Below are 26917 nucleotides of genomic sequence, written 5' to 3'. Positions count from 1 at the left end.
TACATTACACAGTGCCTAGGGGCCCATAAATACTACTGTATCCACAAAACAGACTGCAAAATACCACCTCCAAGCATTGTTCCCTGAAACAGGACACAAAAATCTATGCGACGTACTGGAAGTTTAAAAACAAAGTGATTCCAACCTTCTAAGAGGGCATCTGTGAGAAAACTCTTAAAGCATTTGTTAAATACCACCACACAGCAAAGAATTAACTCATTTTATTTGCTTTGAAATGTCAGTTTTAAATTGTCAGTTACAAGAGTCCAGTCTAGCAATGACAATCTGAAGGTATGTTACTGTTCAGTTGTTATTACACAGCCCTTTTGAGACACACTAGATCGGTTGGTTTTACAAGGCACTGCAAGAAAGCACAGAGAAAAAAAGAAGCCCCAATAAATGTATACTTGTGGCTTCCATAGTCCTGATAAGCACACCTGAGAGAGTTGGAGGGGAGAAGAGAATGTTTATCTGAACACAAGTAACAAAGGAGGTTCCAAAGTGCCCATCTTGAAAGGCTGAGTGATTCAGAAATGCATAAACAAGAGACAAACAGACAAGAGAACATGATCGGAAGAATTCTGACCAGGAATTCATCCAGTCTGCTGAAGACCAGTGAATTATAAGGGTGTACTATGTGTGCAAGTACATTTAACAAGTAGCTTGCTCTCTCGCTAGGCCTGGATGTGTTTTGGGAAGGTGGAAGGCAGGGGTGGGGAAACTTTTTGGGGTCGGGAACCTCTGACCCATAGAAAAATCAGTTGGGGGCTGCACATAAGTGAGAAGCACAAAAAACCCAACAACAAAAAATCCAAACCCTCACTGACATGCCTCCGACTTAGGAGACACACTCCCCACATTCCCCTTGCATACCAGAGTCTAGGGGGGCCCTAGGCTAGTCAATTTTGTGTTGTGCTCCAGCCCCACGGTGGAGATCGCAGGGGGACTGAAGCGCAGGTGCAGGATCCCCAATGCTGGGGTGGAGCCCCCAACCTTGGGGGCTGGATCCAGGCAAGCAGAGGGCCACATCCAGCCCCCGGGCATTAGGTTCCCCACTCCTGGTGTTAAAAGCTCAGTTCAATGCAAAATTTCTATAGAATGTAAAGAGGACGCTGAAAGGTAATGAGTGGTTTCTCCCAGTTACAGGAATCCAGCCCTCTGCCTCCCTATGTGCAAATGGCTCATTATCCTCACACGCCAACAAGCTGAATTCCCAGCAAGCAAAGCCCAAGAAAAGGCACTCCCCTGCTTAATCAAAGTTAACAGGCATTTCAATAAGCTGATGCAACACAAGATGGGAATCTGTAAACAGCACAGAGTTTAACTTTAGGGCAGTGTATAATTTTATATCCCATATTCTCACGTACAGGTAGACAGCGTGTATTTCGTTGTGTTTTAAAAGAGATCTTTAAATAGAAGCAGTTTCCATGTTTCAATGGGGGGTAAAGAATTAACCATACACCTCAAGAGTACACTGTCGGGGAACCCCCCCCCCCCCCAGGCAGCAGAAACAAGGCTGTATCTGAAAAACAATCCCCTCCCCCAACAGTATATTTTTGGGCTGTACAGCAAGTCAGTGAAACTGCTAGGACAGACATTGTCTATGTTAAGCTGCAAATACTATTTTTTAAAGGAAAAAGGGTATTTTCCCCCTCAAAACGTTACCATTACCAAAATATGGAAAATGCAATCTAAGACTGTAAGATTTATTAGGATGTGTTTATCTATAACACACACACACGCAATGAAGGAGCGAGAGAAGGAGCTTTCTATGCAAGCTTCTCAACATTTTGAAAATAAAACCCAGAATAAGGTAAATTGAATGAAGCCCCATCAAATTGCCCCTCCGCCTCAGTATTTTATTGGAAATCAGCTTTCTACCAACCCGCATTCAGACAGAAGCCCAGAGAAGCCAGTTCAAGACATACAAATGAATTCAGAACTATTGTGAACACACTTGCAGCATCCTGAACTCCAAACATGAACACACACACACTTGCCTGCTGCTCTCCCTTATGTAGCACCTAGACAGTCATATTTTTACACCACAACTAATTCGGAAGAGTGCTCAATGCGGTATCACAAAAACACGCCAGTGGGAAGATTAGGAACACTTCTGCTACAATTTGAAACGGGTTTCAAGGTCACTGGTGGGTAGGCTGTGACAGAACAGAAACACTCAGGTTGGGGAGTTTATTTCATGTGATATTTTTTCTTTTACATGAGGCTGTCACCTGCCAGACTAGTTGCTCTTTTCTACCTACCCTTCCCCCTCTTAGGAGATTCCTTCCCATAGTTCATAGGTGTGCTTGCACATCATGTTTCACTGGATTACATGTTCATATAGTATGAGGATTATCGGTATTTTAACACTTTAAAAAAAAAAAAAAGGAATTTCCTAACTTTCATTTTAAAAAATACTGGCAGGCTGTCAGCTAGAGCCCAGGCCTGGGAGCTCTTATCCCAGCTGAGTCACTGCGTGACAGTGGTTGAAGGTACGAGTTGAACCCCTGTGGTCTGGGACTCTCTGGTCCAGCAATGTTGCTGGACCAGAGAGCCCCAGCACAGAGGTTGCCGGTGGCTGAGAGCAGACCCCACAGGGCACAAGAGCCCACAGTTGGCCGGTCTGAGAAACCAGTGTGGGCATCGGCGCCCACGAGAGGAGAGAGGTAGAGTGCACAGCTGGCAGGGCAACCAGAGTCAGTGGGGTGGGGCCGTCAAGCCAGCCTCCTCCCCCCAAGACCTTCCCTGTCCGGAAAACTTCCTTGTCCAGGAACAGTCAGGTCCTGAGGCATCCGGGCCAGGGAGGTCCAACCTGCACTGCTTGATAGCTGACTGAGGCACAAAGAGGTTAGCACTGTGTGGAAGATCAGGCAGACAACCCCCACCACCACCACTGAAGTCTAAACGTTATGTATAGATCCCTATGGAACTTATAAGCCAAACTCTTATAGTACACACCCTAAGTAGATAGACACCCTGGCGGCAGTCAATACCCAATACTTCAAAAAGTGACAACCCTTCACCCATGCGCAATGCTGCATGGGGACAAATCCCTTCTCACTGCCAGCAAGCAGTCAGTGTAAATGCTCTTATTCTTCGTTCATAGTGTCAATACTGAACGCAGCACAGCTGCGCCAGGCCCAGGCCCAGAGATGCAAAACGTGCCATTCATTTTTTTCCATTCTAAATGTACTCCCCTTTAATTTCACTAAGTCTTGCGATTTTGAACACCTTCAACCACGTCCCTCCTTGTAAAACTGTTCTCTGCAGACGAAATATTTCCAGTCTCTGCAGTCTCACATCACAAACCTTCTCAATCTCTCTAACCATCTTCATTACCTTTGACAATCTTTCCAGCTGCTACTATATTTCAGAGGAGCCTGGCAGTGCTGGAAAACACCCCGCATCAGTGTGACCACTGAGTCAGTACATCTCATCCCCACATTCATAATGGATACTACCGTGTTTTCATTCAAGCTTAATTCCCCTGCCAATGTGGTCACTAATTCCTGAATGAGCTTACGAGCATCTGGGGTTTCACTAAAATCCTCCATAGTTTTATTAACTGAAACAACCGAGTCTCATCCACAAGTCAACTCTTTACCCACTTCCTACCCCAAGCTGTAAGGATGTAAAGACACCCTGACCAACACAATGGAACCTCCCTAATTCTCTCTTCTATTCTGCAACCCCCCTCTCTCTCTAAAAACAAAGATACACCAAGCCTCACCCCCTCTCTCAGGAAAGTGTTAATACAGACCCTGCTGCAGGGACTAGCACTTCACACATTTACAAGGTGTACTAGTTACAGGTATCCAATTATTCAAACTAATCCTGATTTTTTGGGGGATTCTACATTTACTTTGCTGGTTTGAAAAATTCTGTAGCTGGCAAAGGGCCGCCCAGGCAAAGTTCTATTTATTAATGAACTGAGGCTAGAGCAGGCAGCAAATGTTACACAAGACAGTAACTAAAGGTTTTGGCTATTTTTATGGCGGGATTCCAAACGAAATATGTATGTGTTAGGGAGCACATGAGTTAATGAGTTTAACAAAAAAGGCAAAACCCCCAAAAGTACTTAATTTAAAACAGATTAAATAAAATGAATTTAATGTCACAATTTAAAAAAAAAATCACTATACAAAACTTCACTAATGAGACACCAACTCGTTAAAAAGGGGATCCCAACAACTTATTCTCAAAAGATTATAGAATATATTATAGTTTCTAGCAAACAAAACTGATTACATGAAGCTTTACAAAAGCAGACTGTGAGGAAATGCAGACAAATTAAAAACATTGCTCAAAACAAAGGAAAGCGTAGTAGTGGAAATAGGAATTTTGACAGACACTTCGGGTTCACATCTTCTGCTCCTTAGCAGACTTGTCAGAAATCATGTCGATTTTCCCCTTACAGGAGGATTGTGGGAAGGGACCCAAAATATCCTTTCACAAGTGCATTTGGCTGAAGAGACTCCACTGACTGAGCAAGCTAATCCTGAATGCAGATTTAGCCTCCTAGAAGACACTTCCTTCTTACCTTTTCTGTTCACAGAATTGGATGCTTCTCTTTCCTCAATTCTACACAGTATAATCCATGTCTAACCTGGAGTAGATTCCACTGAGCATGCTGCAATATCAGCACTAGTGGAGTTCTCTGAGGCTGACCATTTGCAAACTCTTTAAAGACTATCTCCACTCAAAGTTACCCTCATTCAATAGAGAGCTATTGACAGAGCATCCCGTTTAGAACGGGAAATGTTTACCAAACTGTGACACACACCTGGCCAATGATCCAGAGGATCAGAGATGTGAAAGAGTTCCCTTACTCAGTTAGGATGCATGCTTGGCAGACAGGTGGCCCACACAAGTAGATACCTGCCAAGATGAGCCAATAAGAAATCTGCAGACAAGCAGAGCTTTAGTTTCTCTGTTTAGGGGCCCTCTTGTCTGTGACTTGCTGGAGACACATGCTACAAGAAAGATGTGATTGTTGCTCTGAAGCCCTTTATGAGATCATCCCATGGAGTTTCAACTCTATGGTCATTTTACCTCATTTGGCAGCTGTGGCGCTCTGCTTCCATTTTGTTCACAGCTAGGAATCCTTTTTTTTAAATGTGGAAATTAAATGATATCAGAAATTATGTAATTCTGCTACTATACATAATGGAATACATGAATTCTCTCTTTTGAAGGGGGTTCTGCAGTTAAGATGGTTAGAACTTATCAATTAAAGGGAAAACTAGAAGATCATTACCTCCACTAGTCACAAAAATGAGTAAAATCAACAATATTTAAACAAAACATTAAATATAATAAATTACTAAACAGGAAACTCATCTGGCCTGCCTGCTGACAGCCCGACAAAGCAGTGCTACTCTGCATTTAATGCATATGAAAGACTGTACATTCACTTTTAAAGCAAGTTCTATCAATCAGAAAAGCTGTGAAGAAAATATGGGGCTATTTCCCCAGAAAACCAATCTTAAATAACCCAAAAGAACATCTGAACATCTCCAGACACTAGCTTCCCAAGTAAAAGAGTTGCCTCCACACAACTGCGCAAGTCTCCAACCTCTCTCTCGCATTCAAATGCCAAGTGGTGTTTTCTTTGTCACTCGATTTCCTGTTGGGAAGTAGCAGCAAAATGGCAGCTCTCATTGAGAGATACTATAGTAGAATCATTCATAATCAGAGAACTAAAAACAGTAAGAGACATTTCTAATCGGTTTCAAAACGTAGTTTAGTATCTATCTTAGTAAAAGTATTAGAACTAGTCACAAGTTCTTATTTCAACGGCTCCTTAAAAAGACATGCTAGCTAGTACCAATTTAACCACTACTTTTGTTGTGGCATTGCTCACCTTTCACTTACATCACAACAGAGTCAAGATCACATACTACTAGTTCAAAGACCTTTTTGAACCTTGGCTAGAACATTACACCCATGTTCCCGAGGGCTGCATTGGGAAAGTTCGCAGGACAAGCAGCGCTTCAGACCTAGCCCCCATGCCAGACGTGAGGTCATTTCACCAAACAGTGGGCACAGAGAGGCTGCCCAGAAATGCCCCTTTTGAGTGAAATTTTAAAATACAAGTCTCAGTTTATACAATGCGAGAAGGGCTCTTTTAAATATACACAATGGGCCCAGTATGCTGTTTGTTCACATTGTAGCATACTGATCACATTTTAGCATAGTGATGCATATTTTAGCATATTGATATAATAAAACCAAGACCATGTAAGTTAATGTTTAATTTAGGGCTTGTCTACATGGCACGCCAAAGCTCTCTAGAGGGGTGTGATTTGTAAAGCGCTTTAACGTGCTGTGCATGAGTTCAGTCTTGAAGCAGGTTTCTCTCTGTCAATGTGCGCTAGAAACCTTTCGGAGCATACCAGCAGGGTCTTCAAGGGACAGTGGATCACAAGCCGCGAGAGCACTTTGCCGCACTGTGCGGACAAGTCCTTAGATGTTACTCTTCCTCCAGTCCCTAAAGAAAATACAACAAACAATGAAAAGAATACAGGGGTAGGGTAAGCAATGAGGTTCTGGGAAGAGAAACTCCTATGGAAACAGTGTCACTAGCAAAGCTTTTCCAACCGCTCTAAGTATGTTTTATACACATATGAAACAATGTGTTTCATAAAGGAGGTATATGGTTAGTCTGAGCTAGGTAGGTGATATTAAGAGCACAATAAAATTCATTTTTTGGAAATATTTGGTGCAAGTTGGGTGTCTCCCCCATACAAAAACTCATGCCCTCTTTGTACCTCAAGCACTCACCAACAAACAAGGGAAATCAAAATTCTGTACCTCTTCTGTTTGCGGCATTATTAAAGTCTTAACAGGAGTCCATGCAAATACATGGGTATTTTAGGACTGGCAAACAGATTCATTGCCCCTCAAACAATTATAATTGACTCCCCATCCCAAGCAAGAACTGTTTAAAACCCAATATACGTTCACAGTCTTTTATGCCAACTGCTTAGAGGTTTTAATGTAAAATTAGAGTCTTTTTTAAAAATAGCAAATCTTTTCAATTAATGACTCCTGCACAGAAACTCTGAATCCAGGTGTAAACCTTTTCATCTGCACTGCATTAGATCATTCAATAGCTGTCACTTGATTTACAGATAGCCTCTGTATAAAACACAGCACACATTTTTTCAGCCACTTCTGGACATAAGTAGTTGCAGGTGGTTTAAAGGAAAGATGTCAAATCTTTTCTTGTTCAAGATGGAATTCACACAGGAAGAAAAGAATGCCACAAAATTGCTGGACGTGGAATTAAGTTTCATTTTCCCGTCTCCCATTCTTGTTCTGTACATTTCAGACAGGCTTCTCCCCCAGTACTTAGTAGCAGGGAATATTTTGGAAGTGCAACAGTGATAGGACTTTTGCCCAGCTTCAGTGTTCATGGCGACAATTGATTTTGCCTTCAGAATGCTCCAAAACATCAAGCATTTCTTCTATGATAGCCTGTAGTGCCCGACCCAGCTGTTCTGCAGTATATGGTTTTCCCAGTGGAGGAACATGAACAAACGCAGACCTGCCGTGGCTCTGGTACAAGGAAGTATAGTAAGTGAAATCACAGAGATATCTGTAATTAAAAAAAAAAAAGTTTTAATAGTAAGTAGTAAGTACTCTGGGCAAATGGATATGGATAAAATTGAGGGTGGGAAACCCAGGACCAATGGCTTCTGCTAATTAAAACTGGAAAGCTCTTTACAAAAAATGGCTAAATTCATCCAGTATTGACTTCAGTTATTGTCTCTGCAGCAGCCAAACAGGTTTCAAAGGCTCTCGTCATTTCCATGCCAGCTATTCTAAAGCACCAAAGAATTTCTCCCCAGACTGTAAAAACATCACTTTTGTAGCTGCTAAATATCAAGTAGATGAACAGCAGCATGTGTCACAAGCACAAAAAACCCATTTCTCCGCTGTCCTTGTGTAGTTACTGCACAGACTGGTATCAACGGACAAAGACACATGGAAAGAAGGCAGGTTCCAGAGGCATAGACTGCTAACCTTCAGTGTAGCATCCAAGTAATAATGTCATTAAAGGTCAGAGCATTCCTCTGCTCTGCAGAGGGCCTGTTCCTAAACATTTGTCATTTCAGTGTTCTATTTTAGACAACTGATGGAAGTGAGCAAAATTAGCATGTTTCTAATTAAGGAAGAGAGAAGTGCCCACAAGTGCATCAGTCTAACGTATTTATCCTCCCAACACCCCTGTAAGCAGGATAGCGCTGCTGTCCCATTCATCCATATGGGGACACGGAGGCATAGACAGGGTAAGGGATTTGCCTAAGGTCACATGGGAAGGCTGTGGCAGAAGAGGGTATCTAGAATTCCAGGCTAGGGCCCTACACTCCAGACCATCCCTTCCTTTGGCACACTTTAACAGGGGTGGGGGGAAGACATGCAAACTTTGAAGAGTTTATAATTTCGCTTTATGTAAGGAAAGCTGAAGTGGAGATATCAAGATTCAGATAAGGATACAGCTGCAGATATTAAAGAAAGTCATTTCAAACTAATATTTCAGTTCTCTGGATATATTTTGCTAAAATGAAGAAGCTGTTTTTGCTATTCGGGGAAAAAGTTATGACAATGTTTAACAGTAAAACAAAACCACATGATAGCTGTTTCTGCTGCAGACTGCATTATGGGTTTAATGCAGTTTTGGAAACTACTCCCACAATAAGAACACTATGTGATAATGATCTAAGTGGACTTCCAAGAAACACAAGGTAAGGGCCCCAAAACATCCCACAGACATAGAAAAAGAGCAGTGATAAGAACCTTTGGTTGCATGCAACATGTCAGTCTACTACAAACATTTTAATGGCTCTCAGCTCCAGCCCTGGGCCTTTGGTTTGTCTATGAATGGTGCACAATTTTCATGTCATCCCCAGGGTTATGCCAGAACTGTGGCAAGATCTCCAGATTAAATAAGAACCTTTGTTTCTTTTTCATTATTGCAACAATAGAAAATGAGTCCAGTTCCAATGCTTCAGACAATGGGTAAAAAGGAGTTACGGTTGAGAGCACGTATCAGTGTTTTACCCCTAATGACAATACAGTGATGTTTCAATTACAACCCTAGGAAATTCACAGTTAGGGTTAAAACTTACAACGCAGACACACCCAAACATGGAAGCCCAGTTTGAGCATCTGAACACTCTGACCTCTGTCTTCCAGGGGCACCATGAGTAAACCCAGGTCTAGAAGTAAGGCACCCTCTCTCTTTGTAGTCCCAGATTAAATTAAATTCATTTCAAAAGACAAATTAGGATTTCCTTCCCCGCCCCTGCTCCCTGCATGAAGGCATGAGAGGCCCACAAACTCCTCCCCCCCGGCATTAGTCTAGCACAAACAGAATATACACAGCCACATGAATGGGTTTTACCATTGTTCACTATGATCCCATACCTGCCAGCATCCTTGGATATAGTAACTGTGACGTCTAGTCCCAGGGTTGACACTCTCTTGCAAACTGCATCCATGTCAATAATGGAATCGATGCACTCTGGGCCACCTTCTACACAACACTGTGAGCCTGGGCAGAAACGGCAGTTGTCCAAGCCTTTGTATCCAACGTTATGCCCACATTTTTCCAGTGTTACGGTTGTAGCCATACCTGACACACCTACATGAACCACCAACTGCAAAGAAAAAAACCCTAAATTAGAGCTAACTGAAATTAGGGGGATAGGAGGAAAGAGGTAAGACAGTAACTCAGGGGACATCTAATACTATACTGCCGGAGGGTGTATCTAAGGTGCATTAAACCCTAGAGCGCTATAGCAGAACCTCAGAGTTGTCAACTGAGCAGTTAACCACACACTCCATTTGGAATTGGAAGTATAATTAGACAGCAGCACATACAAAAGCAAATGTTCGATATCTCTTTATGTGCTGCCCAGTGATGCACAGCATGTAGTCAACCTGTGGAACTCCTTGCCAGAAGATGTGGTGAAGGCTAGAACTTTAACAGAGTTAAAAAAGAGCTAGATAGATTCATGGAGGTTAGGTCTATCAATGGCTATTTCCCAGGATGGGTAGGAATGGTGTCCCCAGCCTCTGTTTGTCTGGAGGTGGGTGACAAGGGAAGAATCACATGAGGATTACTTGTTGTGATCCCTCCCTCTGGGGCATCTGGTATTGGCCACTGTTGGCAGACAGGATACTGGGCTGGATGGACCTTTGGTCTGACCCAGTGTGACCGTTCTTCTGTTCTTATAGCATGCCTGACTAAACCAGTAAGATAGAGGTGGTTTCCTGAAGCAACTACAGTACTGGGGTGTAATTAATGCAAACTGCCAATCCTGAAACAGTGCAGGCGATAAAGCTTGGAGCATTTCATCCCCTGGGAAACAGCACTCCAACTGCTGTGAGCTAATTCAGGGTGAACAAAGAGAACTTGCAACTGTGCAAGATTGGCAGAGGGCCACTGAACTACAGGTTGAACCTCTCTAGTTTAGCAACATCCGTGGTCCGGCATGATTTTAGTTATCCGGAAGTTATCCGGGTGTGGGCAAGTTTCTAATACTCCCAAAGAGTTTATGTACAGGCACCAGTCCTGGCTCTGTGTTCCATGCTGTTATTTAGCTCTAATTTACCCCTCAGTGTCTTTTGAGAGCCCAGTAAGCAGTGGAAGTGTTGGTCATGCTGCTACATAATATTGACCACCCGTGGTATGGCAAATTCTCTGGTTCGACACCAGTCAGATCCTGAGGGTGCTGGACAAGAGAGGTTCAGCCTGTACTTGTGAACTGATGGGCACGAAGGTACGTCCAACAGAATCAGGTCCTGTAGGAGGATCTGAGTGATTTTAGAATCTACCAGGACTTCCATGGGAAAGATGAGTGACCATCTGGTATGGCAGGCAGACACGTCACCCGTTTTCTTTTAAAGATGGGTTCTCTCTCAAATGCTTTTGTTCTGAACACAGTATTTTGCCTTTTGAAAGCTGGCTAGTCTTGCGTAGCCTTGTCCTTGCCCTGAGAGAACAGAGCTGCAAGTGAGGAGCTGCAGTCAGGCCTGCTGAGGTGACTCGTGAGTTGCAAGGATCTTCAGCCCTGGAGCAGATTGTGGGATTCCTGCCCTGAGAACAGTGACAGAGGTTGGAGACCAAAGTGGGCTGATCTCAACAAGGCCATGTAAACACCAGTGGGGCAGGTGATTTGGGAACTGACACTATCACCAGGGCTCTCTATACTTCAAGCTGCATAACTTTCAAATTCACAGGTTTCTGTTAATGGGAAAGATCCGTCAATATATCAACACTTTATCAATACACGTCAGAAGTTTGACTTTGCATTAGGAACAGCAGCCCATGATAGTAAACTCATGGATCCTTACGATCTGGTCCATTCTGCTTTGCAGGTTACTCACTTGTGGACAATGTTCTTTCCACAATGCAGGAATTAGTCTTTGCACTGTTTGGTATTCAACGGGGATTTCATATACATGCAGATCCACACCTTCTCCCAAGCCCAGCTTCTTCAGCTCCTGAGAACAGGGGAAACAAAGTAAGTGTAAAGCTCTCAGACATGTATGCTGGAAAGTCTACCGCTGGGCCAGCCTTCACGTGTGCTTGCTGCTGTTCTCAGCTCTCTTCAGCTGACTTGCTTCCGTGCCCCCTGGAAAGAGGGCTGAAAGCCTTCTGAATTAAAGTGAGGCAAGAAGAATGGCATGACTATTGCTCCTCTGCTGGCCATCTGTAGAAGAGACGCAGCAAATTGAGAGCAACCCCTGTACCTGTCCTGAGGAGAGGTTTGCTCCATAACTGTTAGCTGGGCGGGGGGGCTCAGGGACAGCGATAGGAAGGAGCATGCATGCAAGCATGAGAACTTGCATATTTTAAAGTCAGCAACTCATCTCAAAGAACCAGCAGGCAGACTGACACTCTGTTATCCTTTTTGGGGAATTAACTATCAAAAGCAGCATCAGCACAGATGACTCAATAGATCTGCGGGTTTTACTTTCATTTTGGCAGGATCAAAAATACTGTGCAGCCTGGAACTCTAAAATGGAAAAGGAGTTTCCTATGCTGGTTTCACCTATACCATCCGTTTATGTTTATAATTAATTTGGCAACAGCGACTTTTAATTTCAGATTCAAATCCTGCAGGAGGTCACTTCCTCCTCTAAGAGGCCTCTGACTATTTTACATATTTGGACACTGACTGAATTTCAGCTGAACACTCAGCATTGAATTTTTCTCTACAAGAGTGAAGGCGGAAGCTCTGTGGCATGCTCAACACTAGCTAGAAAGGTGCCATATTAAAGGAAGGAATGTTCAGTTACAGAGAAGATAGCTAGCTAGGAAACACTGGGAAGCAGCGTCCCAAACCGCTCAGATCAAGACTATCAGACAAACGACAGCGCTGTGCCGTGCTCCTGGTAAGCTGGGTGCTGGTGCGGCTGCTCAGAAGAGATTCAGGTGCCGCTCAGCTGATTAGCCCACAGCTAGGTTTTGTTTCTGTGGGTGGTGCATGTTCACACGTGCCTTGGTGCGCACATGGATGGAGAACTAGAGGGAAAATTGGCATTGTGGCTAAATGTTACAGGAACTAGTTTTCCAGATGATTAAATTAAATATTATAATGCAACTGGGAATCTGGTCCCTTGGGGTAGTACAATTAGACAGCACAAGTCCCTATGCAGGGCCAGAACACACACTCCTTTAGGCATAAGACACACGGACATGTTTGAGCTACATTCTGTCATTCAGCTTTTGAAGGAAACAATTATTTTACAGCAGGATTTCAGGTACCTCTCTTCCCCCATTCCACTGAGCGAGTGCAACTCACATCACACAGCTGCCTGACCAATCAGTACTAGGGATGTGAAAGTGTAGCCATGTACATGGTTAACCGATAAGCCTGGGTTCATCGGTTAACCTTCACACTTACATGCATGCTCCTGGTATGCCTGGGAGCTGGCTTAACAGCCATTCCCACATGCATACCAGCTCCTAGGGAGCCGCTTTCTCCCCCGCCCCTGTGCTGCCGCCTCTGTATCAGAGGCTGCGCCATTGGAGAAAGCGGGGGGGAGGGGAGAGGGGGGAGGCAGGAGCCAGTGTGTGTGAGGAACCAGCTTACATTTTCAGCGGTTACACATTTACTTAATGCATTTTAATATCCCTAATCAGTATGCATACTGCAAGTGTTAGCGTGCATTACATCTCCACCAGCTCCCACACCCCCATAAGCAGGAAGGGCCACTTACAGCCCCCCCTCACCCCATTCAGCTAGTGGGTATGACAATAGTGTTATGCCAAGGCAAACATGAGGTGTATTCCCATCTTCCGGATATGCTGAACTCCTCTATATGTATCCAGACCTGGGCCACGTGGGACCACTTTAAGTAATGCTTTTCTTGAACTACAGCAGCATGTTTCACCCAAGCATTTTCCCCAACAGCTAATTCAGCTTCACAAACCCATTTGTGATGCATGGACAGGAAGTAAGGTCCCCATTTTAGAGACTGGCAATGCAGCGATACACAACCTTGAGCAATTGACTTATCAGGGTAGCAGCAGAGCCAGAAGTTGACTCAAGTTCACTAGATACCTTGCACAGTTTTAAAGATAAGGCCACCCTCCTTCTTTCAACATCATCTGGACACGTAGGGAAGGTCTACGGAACGGGGACAGGTTGATCGAAGCTACACAATTTGAATTACATCAGTACTGTAACTCAAATCAACATAGCTTAGATCTTACTGCAGGTCCAACACTGTGCTGAGTCGACAGAAAAAAAAACTCCCTCATTGACTCACCTTACTGTTCTGGTGGGGTACCAGAGTCAACAGGAGAGCAATCAGTGGTCGATTTACCTGAATCGATCTCTGCCCCATCGATCACAGTGAAGATAAGACCTTAGTGGTTCATGGGGTGTTGTCATGTTTATCCCGATGTTGTTTGTGACAAGACAGAACCCGTAACTTGATTGCACTATCCCTTTAATAACCTTTGTATTGCTTCAGAGGACTTTGCTGTTTCAATACATTTTAGTTTGATAGATTAATCAAATATTAGGGGTAAGCAAACATTAAGACCATTTACTTGATCATATAGTGCAGGGGCGAGGAACTTTTTTTGTATCAGGACCGCTGATCCACAGAAAAATCAGTCAGGGGCCACACACAAGTGAGGGGAAAATCCTCACTCACACTGCCCCAATTTGGGACCCCACATTTCCTTCACACACCAAAGCCTAAGGAGGCCGAGACTAGTAGATTGTGTGCTCCAGGCCCAGCTCCGCAATACTGGGGAGAGCCCTGAGCCTCGGGGGCCGAATCTGGGCAAGCTTTGGGCCGCATCCAGCCCCCAGGCTTGAGGTTCCCCACCCCCGATGTAGTGCACTGCAAATGAATGCTTCCTGATACACTTATAAGAACCAACAGCACCATTTGCGCCACCTTTGGTTTGTTGCACCAAAGGTATCCAGGTTTGCTTAAGAAGCAACCTAGTATTGTTTATTTTATGGAACATATACAGATTTTATAACAGGAATCAGAGTGGATGGCAGTGCTTAGAGACGAAGTTCCCCAGGAGCTATAGTGACTGTCCCTGTGCTTGTAGGTAACATGTTCAAATGCATTCTAAGCCATGATGGCTATCTGAAATGCAAAGGTAGAACGTGACTTCGCTGACACTGGTTGTCACTTTTCACCATATCAAAGTTATGTATTTTGGGTTGGGTGGGAGAAGGCTATTGAATTTCAGTAAGTTGTGGTTGCTCTATGCTGATCCGGGCACTATGAAAATGAATTGTTTTTTCCACATCAAAAGTGTGAAAAGCGGAGACAACTTACTGAAGTGTGTGTGTGTGTGTGTAAGTAAGAGAGTTCCAGCAGCTGGCTATGGGATTAGTCTTGGGAGAGACCAGAAGGGTGTTTTCTATACTTCTGTAAGATATGAAGGTTCATTATAAATCAATGCATTTATTTTTCCACAAATTCATACAAAATCAGTATTGTTGCTGAATTGCTTCCACCATCTGAACTGAAAGAATTTAGATTACAATTTTAGTTAAGATTAATGGACCAGAATACAGACATGTATGCAGTTATAAAATGTTACAGAATGTATACCCTCTGTGCAAAATAATTGCTTACTTTTATATTTGAGACTCTTTTAAAATAAGACTGCATCTGACTTCCTTAAAAATTCAACCGAGTTTAATCTTGGTTTATTTAAATGCAGGACTAGACTTTCTGCGGTCGTCAAAACTTTGTCCTATGATAATCTTAGAGAAAACCAAAGCCATCCCCCCCATCCCAGACTGTAACTAAATTCAGGGGCCAGAGATGCCCTAACTTTCCCATATATCCACAGTCAGAGAGAAAAAAGATTGTTTTGAGTATATCACTGCATGGCTTAAGTACAAGGACACTACACCTGTGCTAGCAACTGAATGGCGCCTCCAACAGCAGCATAGCACATGGAAGCTTTAGTAGTTTTGGGGAGAGTAATACCGCACTGTACTGTTTGGCTACTTTTTGTAACAACCTAGTAATAATTGATTCTTCAAATCTGTGCCACTTCATTGAACTCTTTATTCGTACATTATTAAGATACAAGTTTTAACACTTATGTCAGATCACAGGATAACTCATCCCCCACGTGCTTAGTGAGGTACTGAGGAACAAAGGGACTGACTTTGATTATTTTAAACATTAAGACTTAGAAATACAGCCTTGATCATTTCCCTCTGGGTATTATAAAAGTTAGAAACACAGATAGTCAGGACAGCTACAGGGTGAAGTATAACAACTGTTCATATGCAACACACGTTTTTTATTTGTAGTCATCATGTCTGTATCCAGCTGTTGTCTCTTCTCTTATAGCTGGATTGTAAACTTCTTTGGCGTTAGGTTTGTACAGCGCCTAGCACAACAGGGCCTTGGTACATGAAATCTGGGGCAGGGATGGAAATCGAGAAGTTAGTGTTCCTCAGAGTAGGCCTGTGAGGTACCCAAGAGGACGATTGTGTGGATCTAGGAAAAGGCAACTAGCAAATCCCCGCTCCCCCTCCCCAACCATTAGTTAAAAATTGTGGAGAAGTTGCCCCCAAGCTGCTCTTTCCCTTGTGATCGGCACTTACTCTGCATGTCACCACTGGCCTTGCAGCATTACAGGGTCTTAAGATTACCTGGATGAACAGGTCTTGAGCAGCTTCTCGGGTATCCAAGGGACAAATCCTCTCTCCACTTGTTTCTTCTTTCAAATGTATTTGTCCAGTGTCTCTTCTCCAGTACTTCAGTGGAGCATGGGATATCAAACCTGCCTCTTGAAAGTGTGTTCCCTCAAAGAGCAGGTGTTTACTCCATTTTCCCATTGTAGTTCTGCTTGCGCTTTTATTCAGGCAGCTCAGTTCTCTTGATCTTGGCACCTGTGAAGTTCCTTTGGAAGCCCTTGTCCCATTTCCAGAGTGTTCAGTGGCACCCAAAAGCCAAAGCGGCAGAAGTGGAAGCACCTGCATAGATTCAGTACATTGATCTGAAGCATTTCTACTTGTGTCAATTCCAGCACTTCCTGTGTAGTACCCTAGTACAGGTGGTTTTCTGTATTTTGTGCCAGGAGGAATGGACACTGAGCCTCAACACTTGCACTATTCTTTATGTGACTCAAAAAATGACAATGGGGTCTGGAAGGAATCATCATATCTGAAATCTGCATTAGTTAAGCTCAGCCAATATTTCAGTAAAGGGTGGAGTATGTGGGGAGTGCAAAGTACCAACACGGCCCCCCACACAAGTTGCATTTATTTGGTAGCATAACGTGCAGCCTGAATTATTGTAGTTTAAGACATTATCAAGTTGAATTCAGGAGATGTTTTCCAAGGGAATTCATAAGGGTAGAAAATAAAAGCATGCTCGGGCCAGTTTCCTTTTAAACCTTTTGGGGAAAATCTCTGCAAGTATCAGCTAGACCTCTAGCCAAAGGCCTCTTCTAGGTTAATTAAGGAAGGGGGAGGATGCATACTTCAATCAAAGACGACAGAATGGAGAAAGATATTGTTTCAATACAGCTTGTACTGGAAAATTCTATCCAAATGCAACGTAAGTTCTTGCCTCTTTTCCAGCTGTTAGTTGTAGGATAACTTCTATCTAGTTCTTTATAGTGGAAATTGCTCATCTCAACAAAACGCAGTAGCACCATTCGTATACTTTACTCTGTGGTTGATTTCCAAACACACCAGTTTGGTGTCTTTTCACTCTTGCTCTTTTGCTGCCACCTCCATTTTGATGCATTCCAGTCTTACCAGCAAGATTTCAGTCAGGTGCTTGTTCATAAGATACGACGGACTTTAACATTCTAGCCCAGAATAGGATTGGCTCATCAGAAGTGAAATCATCATTTCCAGAGCCCTCAAACCCCAAACATCTTGAGAACTGTAGGGAGGGACACAGGCACAACATTTGAAGCCTCTGAAAAAAGGAAGAGATTTACTTAAGCAAGTTCAAAAGACGAGCTCCAACCTATACCATATACTTGGTTTAGGAGCTTTACCATTGGGGAGCATTTTCAGAAGTTACTAAGGGTCTTTGGAATTGATTGACTTTCAGTAGGATTTAGGTAAAATCTTTGTTTTGAGTTATGAGCACAGATTGTTTTTTCCAGTTAGCTACCTCGAGATAGAATCCCAGTGCAGACAAGACCGTTCGTAATTTGCATGTGTTACCCGTCAACTCATGTGGGAATTACAGACTGTCAGCACTGGGACTTTATATAGTTAACTAGAGTTAAGAACCCACATCTTTCCTAATGAAGACAAAAATGTAGCCACTTTTGAAAATGTTACCCATTGCTCTTTAAACAACAAAGTGACAGACAAGTCATCAGCATCCCTAAGGTCCTTCTTCCTCGTAGGTCCTTTTTCCTCACCTCTTCCCTCCCCACTGGTTATGAGTGACCAGCGTATTTTTCTTTTGGAACACACAATTACAAGTAGTGAGATACCTTGTACTACATCTGTTTTTATTGATGACCCATATTTTGCTTGGAAAGGTCACTTTTCCAGTACTGTTCTGCAGATGTGTTATCAGTTAAGGAGCGCAATTCTACTCTTGCCAACTCCAATTAGTGTCAAAAAAACTAAGAGTTACGTGTATGCGTCAAGGAAATAACTTTCAACTCATTTACAGGTCCAAGAACGAATATTTTAATTGTCTTCAGGAGTTCATGCTGTAGTTTTCACAAAAGCAACCTACTCTCAATGTATGGGTACACATTAAAGGATTACTATTAAAAAAAACAGCCTTAGTAGGGATGTAAGTGAGTAGTCAACTACTCACTTCCCCCACATTGCTGTCTCTGTATGAGAGGCAGCAAGGGGGGGAAGGCCCCAGTGCTGGGGGGGCGAGGAGAGGGGGCTAAGTTTAAAAGTCGCCTGCCCCCCAGCACCATCTCCATGGTGCTACCTCCCCCCTTCCCCAATCTGATAGGGATGGGAGGGGAGGCTGCTCCAGCAGCAGCTCTGGTTCACAGCATCTGGGGCTGGCAATGGGCAGGGGCTGCTGGACCCAGCCTGAGCAAGCCACCTGGCTCTTACTACATTTTAAATGCAGAGCTGAAGCAGACCCGGCTCTGTCCTGGCTCATGCCAGTCCAGAAGCTACTCCCACTACACCTCTGCAGTTTTAATGTAGTAGAAGGTGGGCTGCCTGTGCACCCAGCTCCTATTACATTAAAACTGCAGAGCTGCAGCGGGTGTAGCTCCTGGACTGGGTCAGAGTGCCTTCCCTTCCCTTATCGACTTTGACTAATTGTGTCGTTGACACAAATTGTAATTACCCGCCTCTTAACATCCTTAATCTTTAGCAGTTTCACTCTCAAAATCCATTTTCTCTTCCTGCTTTAGATCCTGATACTGCAATCAGACCAACGAAGGCAGTTTCCAGGCCTTATTCTATAGGATACTTTAAAAGGAACAAAAACAATTCTTTTGCTTCCCAATTATAGTTACAAACTTCTACTTATGAAGTGCCCACTCTTTAGAACAAACTGTTTTTCTAAACACAGTGCACTTACATTTCTGTCATGCTCTGGGCTAGGTCTAAAACATGCTTTAAATAAATTGCTGGTCGAGACTTTCAGGCGCGAATACTGATTTTGCATGCCTAACTTGAAATTTCCAAGAGGGTGAGCGGTCAGTGTAGTCTAGAAATGAGGCCCATTTAAATAATGCCTCTGGTGCCAGCCAAATATTGTTAATTGCGTTTTAAAAACATGGCTACTTGTAGAATGCCCTCAGGTTCCTGCTATGTTAAAAAAAAAATTAAGCTGATCCACAGACCAAATAATGGATATTCAAAGAATTATTTTCAGACCAACTTAAAGCATTAAGGCTAAACATGTGTTTCAACAGAGTCTAACACCCAAACCAATATTACTTTCAAAGAGTTCTGCACCTCGTAAAAAATTCAAACATTGAGATCTCTGGAAAAAAAATGTTAGTTAGCATAGTCCACTTAAACAGTTTTGCCCCTAAAATTTGCAAAAAATATACACAAAGGTCAAGATAAGTTATTGTGAGATGATGAAACCCTATTTCCAGTAGTGCCTGGCAATTTCTTAGTCTTTGAACAAACTTTTAAAAATATAAGGAGGTATAGCTGTGTTTGAGAAACTGTGTGAACTGTGCCAGGTAATGTGGCAGCAAGAAACAGGCTGAATATCTTCATTGTTTATTTCTACACTTCTAGAAACCCCAACATTAGAGTGTCTGGATTGTTTCTATATAGCAATATTGTTTGGGTCTTCGCCAAACTTGAGTGAAGGGTTAGCCTTAGGATAGAGTTCCCAGCAGGAAAGTGCTACTCTGACAGCTCTTATGGATTCTACTTGGATTTTTTAGGCCAAGACATTTTGGAGATGTCAGCCATAAAACCTTAGAAAAGTTTTCAAAGCACCTCAGTTTTACAACTCCTTTTCTGATTATCATCAACATGCCAGAATAGTTCTGAGAGAATGAGTTGAAGCATTTAAAATTCCAAGAAAATTGGTTTCTTTGGGAAAACCTTGATGGAGAAACCTTTGAAATATCTTACCAGTAACAGGAAGCTAACATCAACATTAACTATGAAGCAGCAGAGAATGCTCTACAATATTCCCTGTATCATAACCTTACTGGCAACATTTAATTTCATCCTTGTTTCTCACTAGTTATCAATGCTTTCTCTATTGGAGTAGGCACACAGAGAAAATTTCACTTGTATGGATAGACGAACACATACACCCTCTCCCAAAAAGATTACTAATAGACCCAGAAGAGATAAGAGTCAGATCTGCTGGTCCATGAAAGTCTGAGAAAGAACAGTGATAAATCACTTGCTGTAGCTTTGAGGGCAAGTCTGATATGAAAGGTTTGCTGTATTGATTAGCGTCTGAAGCATGTAGACATTCATTACTAGAGACGGATACTAAGTAATGTTTCATCACAGCTTAAAAGTAGATTAACGTAAAGTGTTCAGTATTTTACTTGGCACATCAATTAAACAAGTAGCTAAATTAATATTAAAGCAATAGTGAATAAGTCAGTCTTCTATCTAATACCCAGGAATTCTCTACCCCCACTTCTAAGAGTATGGAAAGTACTAGACAGTGCACACACTGTCTCAATTCTACATGCTAGACTGAATGCTCCAGGGTGTGACTTGCAGCTGGAACCATTTAAAGGCCAACTTCTCTGCTCTCAATCCACATTTACATTAAATGTAGTTTTACAAATTCACAACTAACATTTTACCAAACAGCACACACAGACACACACTTCTACTCAATAATAAAAATGTCCTTTGGCCCCCAGACAACTTATTATCTATAGCCTTGTATACCTGACAAATATAGGGGAAAAAAACATGTTTGACCCATTCCCTGACCCTTCAACAATGGACCTCTTTGTGAGCCTTTAATATCCTTATCAGGTCTGTCTAGACACCCTGACAGCAATTGTCCCTAGTAATGTCAAAACGCACTCTGACCCTTCTTCTCATCCTCCAGCTCAGCCAGAAATACTTCAATGGGATGGACCCAGCAGCCAATTAGCTTCACAGTCTACAGGGCACACCTGTGTTTAAGCTGATCTGCACATCTTTGTACAGAAAACAGACTATTTTATACCAGGGAGAAAGCCAGTAGGTTTAAATAAACAGGAAACTGGTGTCAATGACAGTTGGTTTCTTTAAAGCTCCCTTGGATGAAACTTTGCTTTCACTTCTCATCCAAACTAAATTTTTTTTTTTTTTTAAAACAATCTAGTACGTCTAGAGTGTTCTAGCTACATGGACATCAGTCCAGTATTACATAGAAAGAAGATTTATAATGAAATCTTAAGACATTATTTAAACAAAAATAAGCATTTTTGGAGGAAAAAAATACATCTCCGAGCCTAGGTTATTACTCTTAAAAGGGCATATGCACATAGTTGTGTGTCCAGTTTGTCTGAATCTTATTTATAGGATCAGCCTCTCCGTGCACATACAAAAGTACAAAGCAGCTAAAGTCTTAGCATTTTCAAAATGCTACAGTGACTAGTTTCAAGATATCCTTATTTTACCAAGTGTAAGCAATAATTTGGCTTTCAAGACCCATCTGATCACATTAGAAAGTCATTGCAGTCTGAGGGGAAAATAACCCACACACAGTCTTCTACACACACACACACACACACACACACAAACATAAAAACACAAAAAAGGACTGGAAAGAAGAAAAACAGAATTTTATCCTCAGGATGCAGGATAATAAAAGATGTAATAAACCAGAACTAGCTTAGCCCTAAAGCTAGGGAGGATTTACAAAGATTGTTTAATTGATTTTTCTTCTATTAAAATGCAGATCACACTGTCTGGGATTCAGAAACTCAGACACATGTCTTTGTGTCCACTCAGCTCCATGAAGTCTCCTGTCTGAAACTCGCACAATGCCTAACTTGCACGTGTTCAAAGACATGCTGTTCCTTTTTGTCTGGGCCTCTCAGGACTGGAATAGAGTGGGGGAAATGCAAATCCCCTACACATTTGTTGAAAGTTTAAGTTTTTTAGGATTTTTAAGTCACAATCCACCACAAGAAAAGCATACAGTACAGCCAGCACACGTACAGCTATAACTCAGCAACCTGTTTACAACTCAAAGGGTAGTTTTAAATATCCAGAGCACATTTAATCTATGTTAAAAAGAGATTCTCTAATATACATTATTACTGTGTTCATCAGCGATGGAACTGATCACAATCACCAATGCCTTAAACTGAGGGACCGGTGGGATGTTAGCTAGTCTCTTCCCTTAACTGAGATTATGTATTTACTTTCTCTGCAAGCCACAGAAGAGTGGGCCACCAAGTCTATTTTTTCTCATCCCAGATCCCCATTATTTAGTCTCCGCCTTGCTACAAACTCTCTTTATTGGGGATAACTGACCTTATGCCAATGACAAATGTACCAGTTAGCCCAACTAACATGACAGTAACCGCAGTTTTTCCTATACACATACTACATATCTTTCCATACGTAGCCAGACAGCTCCCATTTGCTACAATACAAAGCAGAGGGAACTGTCTCTCAGAAGTACATCAGCCCCTACAGTTCAAGGAACCAAAGGTTTGATCTCCACATAACAGAGCAGAGCATTAGACATCTGGCCAGCCCTCCATTAGTTCACTATAATTGATTCTAGTTTGTGATTTAATTTAAAAGCATTCTGAAGAATACATTAGTCCCAGAACTCTGGGGCAGATAGGGATGTGGTGAGAAAAAAAACAAGTCTAATTCCCTGGGCAAGTGTACTGAAATATACTCTTAACTTCCATTTGATTTATCACCGTCTCCAATAACAAAGATATGGGATAATGCAGTAGTTCAGTGACAAATTAACACGGTTATGGGGATAGTGCAAGTTTGATTTCTTGCTCAGATCTAGTGTGTGAATCTATCAGCACTGTAAGAACACAGTGCGATAAATGCAAGAACACACGCTTATGAAGATGTGAAGACCATGAATGGCATAAGCTTCTTAAATAATGATTTGATCCAGGAGTGGTCTGTGCCTCATCAATAAATAACAGTGCTTTAAAAGCCAGTCTCGTACTGTACCTGTCTCCACAGGGATGTTGCATATGATCCTCATTTCACAATGGAGGAACAGAGGTTAGCTGTCTTGCCCAAGGCCATTATTAATGGCAGAACTAGGATCAGAACTCATGTATTTTTTAAACCCAAACCTGTGATCACTATTGCACACTACGATTTCAGGTTATTTTTGAGGAATTATAAAATCTACATCTTTCTCCTCTGTGTGTGTGTGTGGGGGGGAAGACTAGGAAATCTTGTACAATGTTCATAGTTACCTTCTGAATTCTTTTAAAAAAATATATTAACTCAGCCTTATGAAATTCAACTTATCCAAAACATGTTACTGTTTGATGAGTGAATAAAATGAGCAATCAGATTATATATAAGGGTATCTGAGGTGGGTGGGCCACGATAAATTTCAGGAACAAGTTCTCCAAATCTCTCTAACAGATTCACAAATTCTAACTTTTTTAAACAGGGGGATTCATCATCAGCACAGCACTTTCTTTGCACATGCCAAGTGTGCTTTAATCTGTGTTGTTACCTGAACTGCAATCCAGCTGGCATTCACAGCATGTTCTCCAAATGGGCCAAACCCTGAAATAGAAATAAAGATTTAGTGATGAAATCTTTATGGCAGACTTGACTGGATACAGATATGCAAAGTGATTTGCACTTTACTTTTTTAAATGTGCCCCAGGGAAACTACTCAAATACCACAATGATTTCTTCAGATACCAAATTCTTGCTCATTTACATCCAAGTACTCAAATCCTTTCCACCTTCCAAAAGTATGACTTATAGAACATCCTTTATGTCTTTTAAATAACAAAAAAAAAAAAATACCAAAGATTACGATTCAATAGGTTGTCTAAATAAAGACCACCCTCCCAATTCTAACAGGGCTTGTTTTCCTTCTTTTCAGAAGTTACGAAGTTTCTGTTCTTCATTACCAGGTGCAATCATCCTGTCTCACAACTGTCAGAGCTAACCACATATCCCTCTACAAATACATAAGCAAATAAACAGGTCCACTAAATATTTCCAAATCATAATTAAGTCTTCCATTATTATTGGTATATTTTAACATTAAGTTAAACAGAATATTGCTGATGGTTCCTGCACAATAAGCACCAAAAGGTTACAATAGTTCAATGTAAAATACTTGCCCAAGCACCTAAATTTTGTAATGAATAACTTAGTTAACTTGTAACTCATAACAGTTTTTACTGAGCAAGCATTTCCTTGCTCTGGCACAACCACAGAAGTTAGGCAATTCAGCTGCGTGTAAAGTTATGCCCTTATAGTTTTAAATTAACTTTCAGAATTTGTTAGACTGGAGTGTTTGTGAAAACACACAAAAGTCTTGTTCAGCTGAAGGAAATACCTTAAGAATGTTGCCATTATTATGACAGTAATCAGTTTGGTGTGAACAGTAAGTTATGTTTCAGGTTATACTGCATACAACTATTATGTTATTTACTGTGTACTCAAACAGGAATTTTATTTAAAAACACACACAAAAACCACCACAGTCCCTATGTACAATCTAACTAGTGTCAAATTCAAATTTCAGCTTGTAAAGAAAATCCTGTTAAGCTTTCCACAAGAAAGTGTCCTCTCTGTGCAGGCATAATCCCCCATAAGCTAAAGGTCACTGGAGACAGTGTCATACCAGCAATTAGTGAAAAGCAACACAATGCAAACACATGATTTTGTTAATTTCTTTTAGAGTACCATTGAGTTGACTATCTAAAGATGACCAGAAATGTTTCCTGATCCCAACTGTTGTATTTCTTAAGTTCCATAACAAGCCTAGCTACAAAACAAAATTCCTTATTCAGTGGCAAGTCCAGAGGTGCCCACAGTATAGTTTAACCCTCTGATTCCTTATCTGTTTCCCACAGACATGGCCTTCTGCTCTTCACACCACACATGGTGTGTACATGGATTCCTTCTTGTCCGGTGCCCTTTATGGAAGATAAACTCAACTAACCGCATCCATGAATTCTCCGACATCCACACTGAGGGGGCCTTATTTCCCAGACTTTTAAAAAGAGACTTCAAAAAGCAAGTACAACAGTTGTACAGTACACAGATTTTCCCAGTGGTAAACATGCGTCTAAGGCAAGTTAACTTCTGTCAGAACTGGACTCCCTAGATGCACAGGAAGAAAGTGCTGAAAGACACGGACATTTTACAAAACACAACTTTTCTTTTTTTTAGGCATTTGATGGGACAGATGAGTGGCAGATGTAGACACTTTTTGTTGCATATCCTGGCTTTTTCCAACCCCAGCCAGAACTGCCACCTTCTTCCTAGGTCTACATAAAGATGCCTTGTAGAAACACTTGCTCCCCATTGAAATCACTCCAGTGCATCAGCAAAACCTCTCACCACTTTCCCTGACTTCACAGTCCAAATAACCTTAATTGCAGTTTGAATGGTTTTATCCACTTTTCCATTTGTTACAGAGCTGCCTTCCCCACAAATCAAGCTGCCGACCCCTTTGTACCCTTAGGAAAAGATTCTGACAAGCGCTTGCCTGCTATGTAAGAGCCTTTCATTCCTTCCTTCGCTTCCCCACTTCCACTCTGCTAGGCACAGTTATTTTGGTAACACTTTTGGCGTGGATAGGGGGAGGACGGGGAGACGTGTGGGTGTAAATGCCTCTTCATGCCCCAGCTTTCCAGGACTCCCCATGCAGCCGTGGGCAATTTGACTTTTAATACACCAGATTATTCGCCTTGCTCCCCCAACAAGACCCTGTGCAGGGAGCAGAGGCTGGAAAAAGGGGGGGGGGGGGAAATGGACAGACCATCCCCCCCCACAACAGGCAGCTGAGAAAGTGAGGCACAGCCAGATCCACCCCCTCCAGGAGAGAGCCCACTGCTCCCCCTGCCAAATGCCCCCCCCCCGCAACCCCTGGGCACCCCTCCCCCCTCCCAGCCCCCCTCCCCCTGGGCACCCCTCCCCCCCTCAAAGCCCCCCACCCCCTCCCCCTGGGCACCCCTCCCCCCTCAAAGCCCCCTCAGCACCCCTCCCCCCCCTCAAAGCCCCCCACCCCTCCCCCCCCTCAAAGCCCCCCCCCCTCCCCCCACCCCATCCCCCCCCCTCCCCCCTCCCCCCCCAAAGCCCCCCCCCCCCCCTCAGCCCCTGGGCACCCCTCCCCCTCCCCCCTCACCCCTCAGCCCCCCCCCCCCCTCCCCACCCCCAACTCCCCCCCAAAGTCCCCTCCGCCCCCGGGCCGGAGACACGCGGCGCACCCCACCCCCACTCACCCGTCACCACCACCAGCCGCCGTGGAGGCTCCATCCCGCCTCCGTCCCTGCCCGCGGCCGCCCGGAGACTGACTGAGCCGCTCCCCGCCCCGCCCCGCGCGCCCCGCCCCCTCCCACGTGACCACGCCCGCCGCCCACGCCCGCCCACGAGCATAGAGCGGGCCGCCCGGGGGCGTAGAGCGGCCCCAGCCGGCCACACTTCCGCCAGGTGGCCTGCAAACCGGAAGCTGCAAAACTCGTCACGTGCACCAGCCGCTGAGTGCCCAAGGCTGACACACCCCCCCCCCGTGCTGTCCCCAGCAGCCCCCCCGGGCTAAGAGCCCCCCCCCAACCCAGCCCCCTTGGCTGAAAGTCCCCTTTCTGCCCCGCCCCCTCCCCCACTCTGCCCCAGTCCCCCGGGCTAAGAGCCCCTCCCGCTCTGTCCCCAGCAGCCCCCCCGGGCTAAGAGCCCCTCCCGCTCTGTCCCCAGCAGCCCCCCCGGGCTAAGAGCCCCCCCCCCCGCCCCCTTCCGCCCCCCCCTGCCCCCCAACCCAGCCCCCTTGGCTG

The 26917-nt window shown here is 43.4% G+C and overlaps 1 protein-coding gene across 2 annotated transcripts; it reads right to left on the bottom strand.

Annotated features, from left to right (window-relative positions):
- Positions 1 to 206: 206 nt before the first annotated feature.
- Positions 207 to 26499, bottom strand: PGPEP1 (pyroglutamyl-peptidase I). 2 transcript variants are annotated; one of them, XM_075902913.2, is made up of 6 exons: positions 26372 to 26499; positions 25636 to 25874; positions 23635 to 23687; positions 11401 to 11517; positions 9436 to 9668; positions 207 to 7603 (listed from the first exon to the last, which is right to left on the bottom strand). In XM_075902913.2, the coding sequence occupies exons 2-6, from the start codon at positions 25655 to 25657 to the stop codon at positions 7411 to 7413; spliced, it is 618 nt and encodes a 205-aa protein (XP_075759028.1). In that variant the 5' UTR covers positions 25658 to 25874; positions 26372 to 26499; the 3' UTR covers positions 207 to 7410. The 2 variants fall into 2 exon arrangements, with proteins under 2 accessions (XP_075759028.1, XP_075759027.1); XM_075902912.2 differs by lacking the exon at positions 25636 to 25874 and having other exon boundaries at positions 26372 to 26470.
- Between the last annotated feature and the right edge of the window lie 418 nt (positions 26500 to 26917).

This window comes from Pelodiscus sinensis, chromosome 32, assembly GCF_052426305.1.
Source record: "Pelodiscus sinensis isolate ZL-2025 chromosome 32, ASM5242630v1, whole genome shotgun sequence".
NCBI lineage: Eukaryota > Metazoa > Chordata > Testudines > Trionychidae > Pelodiscus > Pelodiscus sinensis.
Note: the sequence above shows the minus strand (reverse complement) of the source record. Positions and strands in the feature narration are given on the sequence as shown.

Coding starts and splice junctions, on each gene's coding strand:
- PGPEP1 (XM_075902912.2), bottom strand. CDS start 26,405: ATGGAGCCTCCACGGCGGCTGGTGGTGGTGACGG. Junction 11,518..23,634: donor CCAGCTGGATTGCAGTTCAG/GTAACAACACAG, acceptor CCCTGTTCTCAG/GAGCTGAAGAAGCTGGGCTT. Junction 7,604..9,435: donor ATATCCAAGGATGCTGGCAG/GTATGGGATCAT, acceptor TTTTAATTACAG/ATATCTCTGTGATTTCACTT.